General features: G+C 42.5%; 1 protein-coding gene across 5 annotated transcripts in view; it reads left to right on the top strand.

The window, feature by feature from the left end:
• The first annotated feature begins 3,682 nt into the window (after positions 1-3,682).
• The window catches only part of KDM2A (lysine demethylase 2A), a 54,727-nt gene continuing 42,260 nt past the window's right edge, over positions 3,683-16,149 (top strand). Inside the window, exons 1-3 of one of the 5 annotated variants that reach the window (XM_083618623.1) lie at positions 3,683-3,762; positions 4,628-4,655; positions 6,412-6,516. In XM_083618623.1, the coding sequence (XP_083474749.1) occupies positions 6,475-6,516 (42 nt within the window). In that variant the 5' untranslated portion in view covers positions 3,683-3,762; positions 4,628-4,655; positions 6,412-6,474. Of the gene's footprint in view, positions 3,809-3,851; positions 4,153-4,627; positions 4,656-6,411; positions 6,517-16,149 lie in introns of those variants that run through there. The other 4 variants (XM_083618625.1, XM_083618624.1, XM_083618627.1 and 1 more) reach the window with 4 other exon arrangements.

The following is a 16,149-nucleotide window of genomic DNA, read 5'->3' as shown; positions in this document are numbered from 1 at the left end:
AGTTTCCCAGGGTCTTGGCTTCAGCAGGGTTTTTGTTGCTTTGGAGCAAGGCAAGGCGGAGTCTGTTGTGTCTTTAAGAAATATGGTTTATTCACAAATATGTACACCTGAGTTTTATAAAGGGAGTGCAGAACAATATACTCCAAGGATGTCTCTTGTAGCTCCCTTCATAGCTTAAGCAAGCTTGGTTCCAGAGCAGAAGCCAGCCATGCTCCCCAGACTCTGGGTGCAGCCTCTCCCAGCAGCACCAGACCGAGGGCATTGCTGTGCACGCAGTTCCCCTGCACAGGGCGCTGAGCTGAGGGAGTGCAAAACAGAAGATCCATATTACAAATGATCACCAAAGTCTGCTCCTGTTTTCAGCCAGTGCTTCATGGAATTTCTGGCCCTCTCTTCCTCTTCCCAAAAAAGTTTCGCTCCAAACACAACTCAAGCCTCCTGTAAAAAGGGCATCTTTTCTGCTATTGTCCTTTACAGCTAACACATAGCTGGAGGACGAACTCCACCCCACTTTTGTCTGACGCTGAATAGCTCACCCTTTGTCAGGGTAATGACCCTGCCATCACCTGTCTTTGTTCTTTGATAGCACCTCTCTCAGCCAATCTCCTGAGGAAGCTGGCTTGATTTATGTTAATCTTATAGGCCTTGCATTGCTCAAACCCCACATTTACTTAATGCCATAACAGATAGGTAGCCGTACCTGAAGGTATCTGAAGAAGTGTGTATGCACACGAAAGCTCATACCAAGAACTAACTTAGTTGGTCTTTAAGGTGCTACTGGAAGGAAAAAAAATTTTTTTTGTTTTAATGCCATAAATTATGGGAAGGACCTGGCACCCAGGAATTTTAGGGGATCCTTGTCCCCTGGAGACCCATAACATTATATTTGAGCATGTGCACAATGTCCACAATGTTTCTGGGTAAACTGACCTAGTCATCCCCACATTCCTGTGGAATAAGGCAGAGAAATTTTTAAATGAAACAGCACTACAGCTTGGGAAGGTCCAGAGTTCAGTGGCTGAGATTCTGTGTAGCTTGCAGAAGGTCCCCATTTCACTCACCTGCATCTCCAAGTGGGGCTAGAAGAGATCTCTGTTTGAAACTCTGGAGAGTCACTACTAGTCAGTGTAGACAATACTGAACTGGATGGCCCAGTGTACGAGATAGGCAGTCTTAAAACCCAGCATTATTTACCCTTTTTTAAAAGAGAAAAACCTAAGCACTATAGATGCAATATGTTAACTTGAAGCAACATCCATCTAAAACACTGCCAGATGGGCTTAAAAAAAAAAGGCATAGGTATTGGAGACGAAATGGGAAACAGAAAGATGGATCAGGTTTTTACATAACCTGTCAGACTGGAGAACCAAGGAGTGCCTCCTCTGATGCATTTAGGGTAAGCTCATTTGGCTGTAGCCACACCTAAGAGTTGAATTTGCCTTTGAAAGTCAAGCAGTGGCAAAGAAATGTAGAATCTGAAAACAAAAATGACCAAAAACTGTTTAAGGGAATCTTAAAAATTAGTACATTGATTGCAGTATAAACGTTAAAAAAAAATTAACCTCTTCTCTCCAGTTTCTTACAAGTTTCTTACAGAAATCTCCAGTTTCTTACAAGTTTCACTGAACCTAAGATACTGAAGAGATAAGGCAAAAGCAAAAATGGCTTTATACTAATCTGGCAATTGTTTCACAGAATACGAACTGTAAGGAGAGTCAAATTAAACATTCTTGTGATGCTAAGAGCCCTTCTCATCAACCTGAAATTCTACACAAAGAACAGGGCACTGTTGAGATCTGTCCCTTTAATTTCTTTATTTGTGAATTGCACAGACAACCAAATGTCGTTAGACATACATTCCAGGTTAATTTTAAACAATTCTGATATATGAGTTACCTAAACAATGTTTCAACGAACGAGGACCCTCTTTTTCTAAGTGGACATGAGATTTGATTGATTATATCACAGTCCTAAACACACTGGTTGGTTTCGACAGAAAGTTTCTTCTGTTGCGGTTGGGAGGGAGGTGTTAATTCTATATTACCGTAGGGATCGTCTGTCAATTCATGCATTTCAACCACACTGAAACCCCGAGCCGTCATGTTTTTCACAAAAGTCTACGGATTGCGATCAAAATCGGGATGCTAAACAATAGAGCGTATCATAGTTTAAGTAGGGTGCGATCTGCACATGTCTAAAAGTTTTTGGTTTTTTTTAAAAAATCCTTTACTCCAGAGCAAGTTCCACCGGGACGTGCTTCTACTTAGATGCACATTAGGATGAGGTTTGCTCCGTACAAAATAGGTCGTCATAACTTGCTGTTTTACCGAACTCTATTTATTGTATAAACTAATGTATACTCAGTTTTCTTCAAAATTTAGATCCACGCCCCTGTGCTTTTCAACATATTTTACGATTCGTAAACGTAATCTAATCAAACTAACAAAAGCCTGATTTAATCCAAACTGAACAGCCCCTCCCCTGACTTCTGCCGGGGGGCGGGGGGAACCCTCCAAAAGATTAGGTTAACGCCACACCTTTGAGGAAATTTATCTCAACATTAACTGACGCTGAAGTAATTATATACTGACAACAGCCAGCCGCCAGGATGCATTTGGTTTCTGATATTCAGTTGACAGTGTGCATGGCCCTTTGATTCAGTTTTTTTAGGGGCTTTCCGCGCGGTTTCTGGAAAATAAGAATACTGTATCCCTTTTCTGCACCACTTTACCGTTTACCACCGCGGCGTGACGCCGAAAAAGAATATACTCACTGCAGGTTATGTTAGATGCAACAGAGTGAGCTCGGAGGAAGGCGGGGAAGGTTTTTTTTACTATCCTGTCCTAAACATCCCTACACGTGGTCAGCCCAACTGAACTGCTGCGAGATTCGTTTAAAAACTTCAGTCTCAGCAAACCGGACAGGTCTCCAAACCAGATACCCATTTTTTTTTTAAGTCACTCCCTCCCTTGTCCGAAACAGAGGCATAAACATAGCCTCTGACAATTGTGGGCTTGGTGGGTGGGGATGCCGTTTCCAGAAAAGATAAGAGGACATTCCACCCCCTGCAAAAAAAATAAAAAGATAAAGCAACTATTCTTGCAGCCGATCTGCTATTTGTTCTCTCTGCAGCCGACACAAAGACAAAGCCTTGGGATGTTTGATGCCCGCCGTTACCTGCAGAGCCACTCTGAGCAGGGCATGTCCCCCCAAAAGCCTCGTATCGCTAAATGGGCCTAGAACTGGGAACTCCCTGTGTCCCCTTTAAAACAAAACAGAGTGTGGAGGCCTCTTTATCTACACACTTTGAAGAAATCCGGCCCTTAAACTTCTTACTCTGGATTAGTTCCATTGAGATCAATAGCCCTAATCCAGTCTGACTCTCAGCACATGAAGAGGGACCGCTGCCTACAGTCGCTAGCGCCGGGCAGACAGCTGCCGTTACTGCGCACGCGCCAGAAACCGTATTAGTATTTCCAATAGGCAAAGCAACAGAAAACTACAGTTTTACGTAAGACTCCGATCAAGCCAGAAGGGTGACCAAAAAAAACCAAACAACTCCACACAAAGGCGCATGCGTCTCCGCTGCCTGACTCTAGGCCAAAAAGAGGTAGTCTGCGCTCTCGCGCTTGCGCAGTTAGGCTGCTCTTGTTTCTGGGTGGGGAAAATTACGCCTGCGCATGGTAGGCGCCTGCCCTTAGGGAGGGGGTCAGCGAGAGAAGGATATGCCGCGCAGGCGCAGTATGGCGGCCTTGTATGTGTGTATGTGAGAGTCTGACGGGTTCAAAATGGCGGCGGCTGCTTCTATGTGAGGGGAAGAGTCTGGGGGTTGTGGGGAGGGATCGGGTGTCGGTGTCGGACGGGCGCCGGTGGGTTGGGGGGCCCAGCTGCGCGGTGCTGGGTCGCAGCTCCTTGGCCCCAAGAGGCGGCGCGGCGGTGCTTGCTGGCCCAGCGCCTTGAGAGGCTGCGGTCGCGTCCCAGGGGGGTGTTAGGGCTTGGGCTCGGGTTCGAGTTCGGGGAATGCGCGAGGAGCTTCGCGTGGGGCCGGCGTTACTGAGCCCGGGTGGAGCGGGGGGCTGGGCTGGGCTGGGTGGGGGCACCTGAGGTGAGCCGAGTGGGCTGAGCTGAGGGGTGTGTGGATGCCCTAGAAAGGCAAGTTGTGGGACTGGGAAGGCTGGACATGTAGGTGAGACTGCTCTGGATTTGGGGCACAGGGGTCCAGGACCTGCAGCCCAAGAACAGCGACTGAGAGCTGATTTGTTTCATGACTGGATGGAGGTGGGGGAGACTTTCTGTAAGGGCAGGAGCTGGAGAGAGAGTTGCTTTCCCTCCTGAGGAGTTATGGCTCTGGGTTCCCAACTTGGAGGGTAGGGTGAAGAGAGACTGTAGTTCTCAGGGCAACCCCCTCCCGCCCAAGGCTGGCCTCGCTGAGAGGAGCTGAGGAACTGAGCGCCCTCCAGAGCCTACCTGATGACGCCCCCTTTCCCCCAACAGTGGGATCGGGGTCCCTTCTTTCTGAGGGGCTTATAGCCCATTTTGGATGCTAACGTTCTCCAGCCTTCAGGGTCGAAGAGTAATGCACTTGGGAATTAATTGACTTTCCGGCTTCTCTTTTCTCCTGCCCTAGGAAGGGGCAAAGGAAAACCAGAGACCTGGTAAGATATAGCAATAATTCTATTATTTTGTTTTGCAAACAGTCCCATACAGTATCTCGTTCTTTCCCTCTTGCCCTGTGCGAGCCAGGGTGCCTCATTGCGTTTATGTCACTAGAAACAATGAGTGATATTCTAGTGCTTAAAATGCAGACAAAGTTTCCGCTTGCTCTGATTTGTGTCTCTCTTCTGCTGGAATGGAGTTGAACTGGCATGTGGGGTGCCGATCCTCTGCGTTTTACTGACTTTGGGACTTTTGAGGCTGTTTGGAAAGAGAGAGGCACACACAAGGCTGATTTGGAATAGGAGGTGGCAAGTAGGAGCTTCTGAGTTTCACTTACCCCACCCAAAACCCTCCTGCTACTGTATACAGGAAGCCCGCAACTTACGCGCATTTAACTTGTGCACATTCAGCTTTATGCGTGTGGCAAAAATATTAAATAAAAATTAAAAGGGGGCCGGGTTCCAGGAAATTGACTTTGGCAGTCCCACATGTCATTGAACTCAGTGTGTTTTGACTATACTGTACATGATTTTGGCTTTAGGCATAATTCTCAGAATGTAACCCCTCGTAAGTTGCAGGCTTACTATACTTGAAAATGTAAACAGAGACCATTTAGGCAATTTTGTATTGGCTTGAAATCGAGTTATGTTGTGGTCTGTATCTTATACTACTTGTTTAGCCCATGCAAATGTTAAGCGGGTGCTGAAATGACTGTTTCTGGTGATTGACTGCTGACCCAGTCTTGTAATGCGTCTACCACTAAAACAGTACCACCATAACTTATATACACCATTTTGGGGTATGCTCAGGATCCATATCATTTCTTTTATTTGCTTGATGCATAAAGTACCTTTACACAGGCTTCTCTAGAATTAAATGTTCCATTCACTAACTTCTCCTTAACTGAGCAATAAAATAGTTGTGACACACATGTCCTGACTGAGATACAGTGGTAGTAAAGGTGTGAATGGACTACAGCATATATGATGGCTTGCTGTCATATAGTGTGCCTACACTAGCCAATTAAAACATTATGCTGTTGAACTGTTGTAGTTGGTGTCTGACTGCATTTGGTCAGACTAGATCTAGGTTATGCCATAATCAGTAGCAGAATTCTGCCTCTATAATGGTGGGTAACTCTTACAGTATTCAAATGAACAATGGATTGCGTACTTTTGTCTACTCCGCATAGAGCCAAACTGCAGTTTCAACAAATGCTGAGAGGGGTCCTTGGTTGTGGGATGCAGTAATATAGTAAACTGAGCCCTCTGTATTGATTCCATTGTGATTAATCATGGTATCTCTATTGTTTTGAAACATTTCCTGGGAAAATTCCTATAGGTATTTGCTGACCAAACTGAGCATGTTTGTTCTTTAACTGACTTTCCAATTCATTTAAAAAGCAGACACCACATAGAATACTCTGTCGCCACCTAGCATGTATATTTACTTGGGTACTTGACAAAACTATGAAAGTATTGCTTGATGTTAAAGTGTGGATACTATGAGACTGATTCCATTGTGGAATATCCATATCACCACTTGGGATTTTTGTTTTATTTGAATTGACCCTAGTTTTAAAAAATGGCCGTGGCTTAATCAGGTCCTAAAAATTTAGTCATCCTGTTACTTCATAGTCATTGTTAATTTTCCATTCTTGATTCATTACATTTCATATTGTTGATAAAACCAAGGCAATAAAGAGTTAAAGTGGAATTTCTAATCTGTTCTACTTCCTTATTCTGGTATCTTTAGGAGGAAGAAGAGGAAGACAGCAGTTCTGATATCTCATTCTCGCTCTCATCAGAAGAGTCTGAGATGGAACCTGAAGAAGAGCGGGTCCGTTATAGCAAAAGGCTGGTCAGTATATACTCTTATCCATAGTGTTTCTACCCATAACTTTTTAGATCAATTCTAACTAAAAGAAACAAACAAACAAAAAATCAAATAATTGCCCAGTAGTGTTAATAGGCTCAATTTCAAAGTTTGTGATTTAGTAGCCACTTCAAGCTAGTCATAAATTTTAAAATTGTGCTTCCAGAGGAAGAGGAGTGTAGTAAGGCTACTAAAAGTTTCCTACAGTTGAATACATCAAAGGCTGACTGAGGTGATGATGGTTAGCAAAGCTGGAGGTGACTGAGCAAGAATGTGGACACACATGTTTGGCCTCCATTGTGCTTTCAGTTTTGCAGTCTTGGATTATCACAGGTGTGCTATCTTGAATTTAACACTGTGTCCAGAAGCTCAGGTTGTGGTAGTGTTAGAGTGCTTTAGTTGACTACATCTGGTGTGAAATTTGGGTATTTTGTCCAATTTGGACCTGGTGAGTTGTTCATGTTTGTACCCTTACGGCTAGTTCACCATAATGTATTTTGTGGAGCTTACCTTGAGGATGAGTCAGAAGCTTCTCAAATGGTATACTGTGCTGCAGCTCATTTCCTGAGAAGAGTAGGTTTTATAGAGCATAGTATACCTAATGCTTCAGTGCTTGTTACTGCAGAATCTATTAGTGTCCAACATACCATATGAGGGGTTTTGTGGGATCAGTTTCAGGTATGACAGCCTGATGATATGAACAAAGTGTTTGAAGCAGTGCATCCAAACAAGGCTGGTTACTGAAGTGTAGACAGTCACCTGATCAGCAGGAGTTCAAAGCAGGGCCCTTCACAAGGCCCTTGCAAAGAGCTCTGTGTTGTGCTTTGAAGTACTGAGGATCAGCTGACCAGCAGTGCTCCAGAAGCAATTGTGAAGGATTACTGGCAGGTGGACATCCTCACCCACCTGTCAAATTTGGACTGTGGGGGTGGAGGTAAGGATCTGGCCTGTCAGCTGGATCCAGTCCCCCACCCCTGGAGTAATGCGTAGTTATGTGATATGGTGCTACCCGGCTGCTTGAAGGTGGTAGTGGTGTGGTCTTTCCTGAAAAATCTTGCCTTGGATCCAATGGTATGTGGCAACTTGGGCCTAATTGCAAAATACCCTATTTCAGAGGAAGGTGCTTGCTTGAGAGGGTAGTAGCGGTTTAAATACAGGTGTTTCTATGTGAAATATATTATATTTAGCCTTACCAGTCTGGGTTCCAACCTAGCTTAGGGACTGAGTTGGCCTTAATTGCACTGATGGGTGACCTTTATAAGGTGAGGGAAAGGAGGGTTGCAACCCAGTTAATCTTTCTTGATCTCAGCAGCTTTTGATATTAAGCTTAGTATCCTTCTGGATCAGCTCTATGGTTTGGGGGTTGGAGGTGTTGTTCTGCATATCTGCCCAGCTTGATTGCAAAGTAGTACTGGGTGACTGTGTCTGCCCCCTAGCAATTATTCTCTTGGATACCACTGTGCAGTACTTTGTCCTCAGTGCTATTTAACATCTAAGTAAAGCAATTGAGATTTAGAGCACAATGTCTTCAGTATTATTATTATTATTATCATCATCATCACCATCATTAATTATTAAATTTATATACTACCCTTTATCAAAAGGTCCCAGGGCAGTGTACAACATTACAAACCTATTTTATGGAGCATAAGATTGAAAACATAAAACAAAGCATAGTTATAGGCAGCATAATAATAAAATAATAACAGTCCCTCCGCCCCCACAACTTTAACAGGCCATAGATTATTTAATGGACTACGGTCTTGGTAAAGACGAATGTTTTAGGCTGGCACCTAAAGACATGGAGTAATAATGCCTGGTGAGCCATTCTGGGGAGAGCATTCCACAGATGGGGAGCCACCACAGAAAAGGTCAGTTCTTGTGTTGTCATCCTCCAAACCACTCATGGAGAGGGGCATAGAGAAGGGCCTCTGATGACAAATGCAGAGTCCAGATCAATTTGTATGGGGAAAGGTGGTCCTTAAGATACACTCAACGACTGATTTAGGCATGTCCAAATGATGCGTGATTGTACACAGAACCTGGAGGTAGCCCCCAAATGTCAAAGATGACACAAAAAGGGGCAGGGTGGAACAGATTTACACATGTTCCGGTGTATGCAGGGGTCTGGAATGTAACCCCCGTGCAAAATGAGGATTGCCAGTATTGCAGTCTTGAGCTGTGTAAGGCTCATGACAATTGACTCTCCTCTCTTACATCTGAATCTGGTGGCAAGTTCTGAGCTGATATCTAAATGCAGTTGTGTGCTGAATGGATGCCAGTAGACCTTGACTGAATCCTGACAAGGTTATGGATGTTTCCCTCCCTTTGAAGATTTGTAGTCTGGAGGTACTCATCTTTGTCACAAGAATCCTCATTGGCTAAGAGTACATTCTACCAGCTTTGGTAGGCTAGATAAGGACGTCCCTGTTAGGGGTTATAGGTTCACATTGGTCCATGCATGCATTGGTAATCTTGGTTATTGGTTATTGTAATGCACTCTATGCAGGGTTGCACCATACCAAACTCTACATAATCTGTTACTTCAAGAACATGGGATGACCATCCCCTGCAGTATAAATAGGAAGGAAAAAAGTGTAAATGGAGAATAATTGAATTGGAAGTACTTGGTGCTTGGCTGAAACCAACACAGCATAGTTATTATTGAAATTACAAAACTGGAATTTGATCTAATTACTTCTGAGAGGTATTCAAAGACACTCTTAGTTTACTGATGTGTAACGTATTTAAGTCTGTCTTGGTTGTTTAAGCTTACAAATGTAATCGGGCATTTTGTTTCTTGGCATCTTTCATTGTTTGTGTATAGGCAAATTATATTACCTTCAACACCCATATTTGTGATTATGATATGTGTGTGGTGGTGGGAAACTATATGTGCTCAGTCTTTATGGGTTTGTAAAGCTGGGTTTGTATAGGCTGGAGGAGTGGAATTAAGAGATGGAAGTGTTAATTGTACAAGTTATGGGAGGTGAGTTCATATTAGGAAAGAAGAAATGAGAATAAAATCTGGTAGCAAACATTTCCTTATTAAAAACAGAGTGCACGGGATGGCTGCACAGCAGTTTTGAAACATTCTAACTTCAGAGAATCCTTTTTATATTTGTTTGTCTGCTGAGGTGCCCTGTAGCAATGCCACAAAGCATATGCATGGCAAAGGACTCCTGAATACGTTTAGTGCGCTCTGAATATGTTTAGTGTGCTCAGCTTAGTTCACTTGATATACTGGTTTCTCCTGTTAGCCCTAGTGGTCAAACCACACCAATTGTACTATTGAATGAATTTGACATTGCTGCATAAACCTGCACCATGGCATTAAAGAAGTACATTGATAGTACTGAGCAAGCTTTTCTTTTGGTGAGTGTTGTCCTTTGGTAATCTAGTTGTCCTTTAGTAAGAATCCTTAGCATGTATCTAGGAACTACAAGATTTCATAGGATTGCATTTGAAAACCATTCAAAAAAGTATTGTGGTAAAATAAGAAAAAGGAAATTAAGTTGCCCTGAACCTCCAGGATAGGCTAGAGAAAGCAAATTAAAATATATTGATCGTATCTGTCAAAATACTTGTATCTGTAGATGATAGATGGGATTAGATTTTATACTTGTTGTTGACGAGTTTTCCATATAACTTTCAAGAAGGGTTTATTTCAGCATTCAGTTGTGCCAGAAACTAAAAACTGTCTTCCACAAATACCAAGTGGAGCTATCCTTTTGTGTGTGCGTTAGGAATATTGTTAAGTGGTTAGCCAGCAGAGATAAAATTGTTGTAATGGATATAGTCGAACTATTGTAAAGTTGAGGTTCATTTGTTGAGGTCTTTGTAACTGTAGCTAGCTGATGGTTTCAAATATGTAGATAAATTTTGAATTTCTGCAAAATTGGACTCTCATTTTTAATACTTACCTGCTTTCAAATAGAAAAGTATGTACCTAGTTAGCTACATACAATAATGTTGTGCCTAGCTCTTCAGATAATGCAGTGGTACCTCGTATTACGTACCGTCCCCCTTACGAATGCTGCGGGTTACGCGCTCCTCTAACCTGGATGCCCCTTGTTGCGACCTTTGCCCCGGGATGTGAGCGGAAGTCGCGCTCCAGCTGCGCTGCAGCAGCGGGAGGCGCCATTAGAGAAAGCGCACCTCATGTTACGAGCAGTTTCCTGTTACGAACGGACATCCAGAACGTAGTAAGTATGTAACACGAGGTACCACTGTAGAAGAAAGAATCCAACTTTGGTTTGCTCAACATGTTTAGCCTTGGAACCAATTTTGTTTCGAGTATGTGAAATTGGTTTTTATATGGAATGGATTATAGTATTCTTACTAAATGCCTCTACTTTATTTTTTGGTCAGGTGTCCATGCCTCCCCACCAACCTTGTGATTTTTCTTCCCCTGTGCCCCTCCCCCCAAAAGCTCTTGCTTTTTAGCCCTCCAAACCATGTTAAGGATATCTTTGGCCCATGGACCATATCTGACCCAACACAGTTCCTACCAGTGATGCCGTTTTCCACAAACAACACCCATCTGCCATTGAATGTGGCATCAGTTATGGGGCAGGTAGAGATGCAGCTGGACTAGCATAGCTGATGTCTGCAGAAAGCAGCTTTGGCAGGTCAATGCTCAATGCATGGGAAGCACTGCACAAAACACTTTGCAAGCTTTGTGCTCAATGGATCCCAAGTGCTTGCCAACCAGCTGGCTGTTGGGTGTTTGGGAAGCACTGTGTGAGGTTAGGGGACAACCCACCTATCAACCACTTGGTTTCACAATGGGTTGTCCTGTTGACATGTCAAAGTTGGCCCATAAGGCTCTAGCTTGCTGGATCAAAAAGGTTCCCCTCCCCTACTCCAAATTCTCTGAACTGCTACCAAACATATTCTCTTGAATCTTGGGGACTGCAAAAGTATAACATTATATATGTGCTTTTTATTGGACCAACATGGCTGGCTATCTATGTTTCACCTGAAAAAGGGTAAGTACAACTTTCAAACTGGCCAATTTGACTGGAATTGTAGACTAAGAGATAAAATTGTGCAAGTAAAAGAAAGAAAGATAAAGAATGTATTTAATTTTTCAAACAATATATGCATAAGAGATATAAATGAAGTTACTAGAATGCAGTAATAATGGACACAACCATATAAAGTGATGTCTGAACTTCAACTTCATGTGACCAGCAATAATACTGAAGGCCAGACACATTTCATTCCACAAGGGGTCTTTCTTAATGGTCAATAAATGTATAAATTTCAGTGTTGTCACCAGAAAGAAATCATATGGCTGATTTATATAAACAGCTGACCTACCTCATCCTTAGAATTTTTATACAATTAAGTCGCAAGCTGTATAGCAGGGATGTCTAACCGGTTGACCACCGGGTAGGTTTGGGTTGACCATGGGCGATTTTTTTCCTTATCCCCCAAAAGTAAACTCAATATTTTTAACTTGCCCCTCCAAAAAAAGGCTAATAACTTTTACTTTCCTCCCTTAAAAAGCTCAACAATTTTGACTTTCCTTCCCCCAAAAACCTCAACAACTTTGACCTGAACCCCCAAAAAGGGGTAGATCACTGCCAGTTTTTTATTTTGTGAGTAGATCGCAGTCTCTTGGGAGTTGGACGTCCCTGCTGCATCATCTTCTTCTTTGACGATCAGTCGTAGCCGAGTAAGATTGTCTTCCATAAACACAGTTTGAACAATGAGTTCGTAAGTGACTGTTGAGGCCGATTCTGGATCCACACATCCTTCCACAGTGGGGACATTGGTTTCTGGGCGGGAGTTGATCACGGTGTGGATTTGCCAAGCGTGCCTTCCTCTTAGCACATTTCTCCCTTGTGTCCTGAGTTCGAGTGTCTTCAAACCCCATGACACCTTTGGCAAAGGCTGTTCTCCAACTGGAGTGCTCGCAGGCCAGTGTTTCCCATTTGTCAGTGTTTATACTACATTTTTTTAGATTTGTCTTGAAACAGTCTTTAAACCTCTTTTGTTGACTACCAGCATTACGCTTTTACATTTTTAAGTTCGGAATAGAGTAGTTGCTTTGGAAGACGATCATCAGGCATCTGCACAACATGACCACTCCAACGAAGTTGATGTTGAGGAATCATTGCTTCAACACTGGTGATATTTACTTCTTCCAGTACACTGATATTAGTTCGCCTGTCTTCCCAAGTGATGTGTAAAAATTTTTGGAGACACTGTTGATGGAATCTTTCGAGGAGTTGGAGATGGTGTTTATAAGTGGTCCATGTTTCACAAGCATATAGTAAGGTTGGTAGTACAATAGCTTTGTAAACAAGCATTTTGGTTTCCCTGTGAATGTCCTGGTCCTCAAACACTCTGCACTTCAATCGGGAGAAAGCTGCACTCGCAGAGTTCAGGCAATGCTGGATTTCAGCATCAATGTTGGCCCTTGTGGAAAGATAATTGTCTAGGTGGGAGAAGTGATCAGCATTTTCCAACGTTACACCATTGAGTTAGATTTGTGGTGCTGCAGAGGGGTTATTTTGTACTTGTTGGTGCAGCACTTTGGTTTTTTGGATGTTGAGTGATAGGCCAAGCTTTTCGTAAGCTTCTGCAAAGATATTTAGGATGGTTTGGAGGTCATCCTCTGAGCGTGCACACACTACGTTGTCATCAGCATACTGAAGCTCTATGACGGACCCCGCTGTATAGTTTAGTATAGAAGGTGGTATATTTCTAGTGCTCAGTCATATATATTTCTGGGGCTTTCAACCGGATCTCTACTTGGCAAATGTCAGCCATCCAGTCCATCTGGCAATTCACTCCCCACCCCCCCTTTTAAAAAAACTTCATACCGAATTTTGTGCCTAAGTTACACTTTTGAGGTTGGGTTTTCTGTTTTCTTTTCTTTGGATCTTCTTTACTGGGAATGTATGCATTAATCATGTTACAGTACTAATTTTCTGAAACAGTGCTGTTTAGAAATAGAAAATTTTGCACTCAACATCACTGAGACATGCCACACACACACACACACACACACACACACACACACACACTGCAATTGTCAGAGTTCTGAGCTTACTAAGATGAGAAATAGTGAATATATGTTTGGGATAATAGGCAGACATCTTGAAGAATTGGCTTTGAGACCCAACTGCCAGTCAAGTTTAAAAGTACTGCACTAAATAGAGCTATGGCCTTTCCATTATACACAATAGATTTTTGTGTGGAATAGAAGAAGCAGGAGACTGCATTGTCTTGTATTTCTTTTACATTTCTACTTGATAATTGAATTGGAAATTCTCTTTCACCAGTGAAGTGAATGTATTCATTTTTAGTTACTGATACAGTCTCTTATTAATCATTGGTGGACCTTGCAGAGCTTCCTAGGTCACAAGTACTGGTCTTACATGTCTTTAACTTTGATCATAGGTATTTCCATCTGAAAGATTCAGCTGTCCTGATTGAGGACCCCCACCCTTTTTTCTTCTTCTGTTGGTGTAATTTTAGCTAATTTAGTTTGCATTCACATATTGATGTCCTTCAAAATTTTCGGGAAAACCCTAATCACTGCTGTTAAAAGAAAGATGTGTCTTTAGATTTTAGAATAAAAAACTACTAATGCAGAATATTTTCTGTTCAGTAATACAACCAATGAGCAGAACTCCACTCATAGGACACTCCTACTGGAGAAAGAGGAAATTTGATTTTTGCTTCATGCTCCCTGAAAAGTTTGGTTGAAGGAACCTCAAAAGAACAGTGTGAGTGGTGGTACAACAATCTGAAGAGCAAAGGGGGATTAGTTTAAATCACCCTCTCTCCTTCAGCAGAAGCCTCTCCTGAATCTCAGTCTCTTTCACAAATGGGACACTCTGGATGCAACCCACTGACTTTCTATCAGCTGAGGAGTCCTAGCTTTACTTGCCTGAAGCTTTTAGTATGGAAACAATAGAACTTTTGTGTTTAAACAAAGATTATGTGCTAGCATCAAATACAAAATATAAGAGAAACCACCTAAAGGTTTCTTTTCCATAAAGTTTTCTCAAACAGCTGGTCAAAGTGGTGGAGACTTTTCAAGGGTTTCAAGTCCTAAAGACTTCCTTTGCTGTTCTTTCATTTAATCGGTGGGTAAACGATAATCTGAGATTAAATGAGGAGTTGAATATTTGCATTTATTAATCAATTAAAGGCATAACCCAAACTGACAGCTGCCTGGAGGGGCTTAATGAAGCAACATTACCTACCACTGGTGCATTTGAATCGCTGTTGCACACACCAGCCATGGCAGAAGGTGGGAACAAGGCAAATCAATGGGCCAGCATGGAACTGGTGCAGCAGTTGGGCCTGGTGTCAGCAGTGTGGCTGTCTTAGTAGGCTCATTTTGGAGCTTTCTGCTGGCTGCTGTTGATGGGGATCCCAGCAGCAGCAGTTCTGTCTACCTACAAAGCCAGAAACTTCACATCATCAAAGTGATGCTGGCAGCACTTTGCAGGCAAAGGCTGGCAGCTCTCGGCAGAGGGACACCACCTAATTCCCTTACCTCCAGTCCAGTGCAGATGGGGTTTAGATTGCCCCCTAAAGTTTATGGCACTAAAAAATATCTAGTCTTCTTGCTGAATGTAATCTTTTATACTCGGGGTTCATAATTAGCAGGGCGCCAGGTGCATTTTGCACCTAAAGATTCTCCATTTGCGATCACCTCCACAAGTCGGTGTCATTTGTACGAGGCTGGCACTCAAAGATTACTGAAATGTATGTGCTTTGAAGCCTCAACGTATATGTTAAGGATAGACAATAAAGGAGGTAAGGAGTTTAATAATGAAGAGTAGAGTGTGTTGAAAACTGAAGTTTGGTACAAATATTTTTATTGTAAAAACCAAATTAAACATGTATTAACAATTTCTGCTAAAATGTGATATTAACAATGTGTCACTTATGTGAACTGCATATTAGTTCACGCTTATCAAAATAATAACTAAAAAGGGTTGCTGACACACACACCCAGTGGCAACTAGACATTCTGTTTTGGCACCCACAACCCAGGTCCCAGGAGCCATTTGGCTCCTAGCTTTTCTATCCCAGTTTATACTGCCACAAAAAAGCTCAAATTGCTAGGCACAAGAATTGCAGAAATAGGAGTTCAGAAACAGAATCTAGAAGTCTGGAAGCATAGACGATTTGAGTGCTTAATGTGTGTATTCCTGTTTACTTTTAATTTGGGGAAATTTCTCAAAGGACGAAACCAGATGAAATCCAATGGGTCCCCTGCCTTTCGGACCTCCTTGTAAAACTTTCTCAGGTGTGATGCTGAAAGTAGATCTTAGTTAAAGGTCTCTTGTTTACATCCAGTTATGTTTCTACAGCAACAACATGCACCCACATAACAAAAAAGGAAATGTTCTCTATCCAGGGATTCTTTGAATCTCTAAGGAACCTGCAAGATCTTGACAAAAACAAGATGACTTCGAAATTCTTGATTAAAAGCTTGGGCTTAAAGGATGCAAAAACCATACTAATGTAATGAAATACGTTTGTGGGCTTTCTGGAAGCAGAACACAATTGAAAACTTTACTGATCTTATCTTAACCTAAAGATTTGGGGGAGGAAGGTTCAGTAGAAAATGGAGTGAACAGA

This window comes from Podarcis filfolensis (genome assembly GCF_964270895.1).
Source record: "Podarcis filfolensis genome assembly, chromosome: 1".
Taxonomy (NCBI): Eukaryota; Metazoa; Chordata; class Lepidosauria; order Squamata; family Lacertidae; genus Podarcis; species Podarcis filfolensis.
The sequence above is the reverse complement of the archived record's forward strand: the minus strand, read 5'-3'. Positions and strand labels throughout refer to the sequence as shown.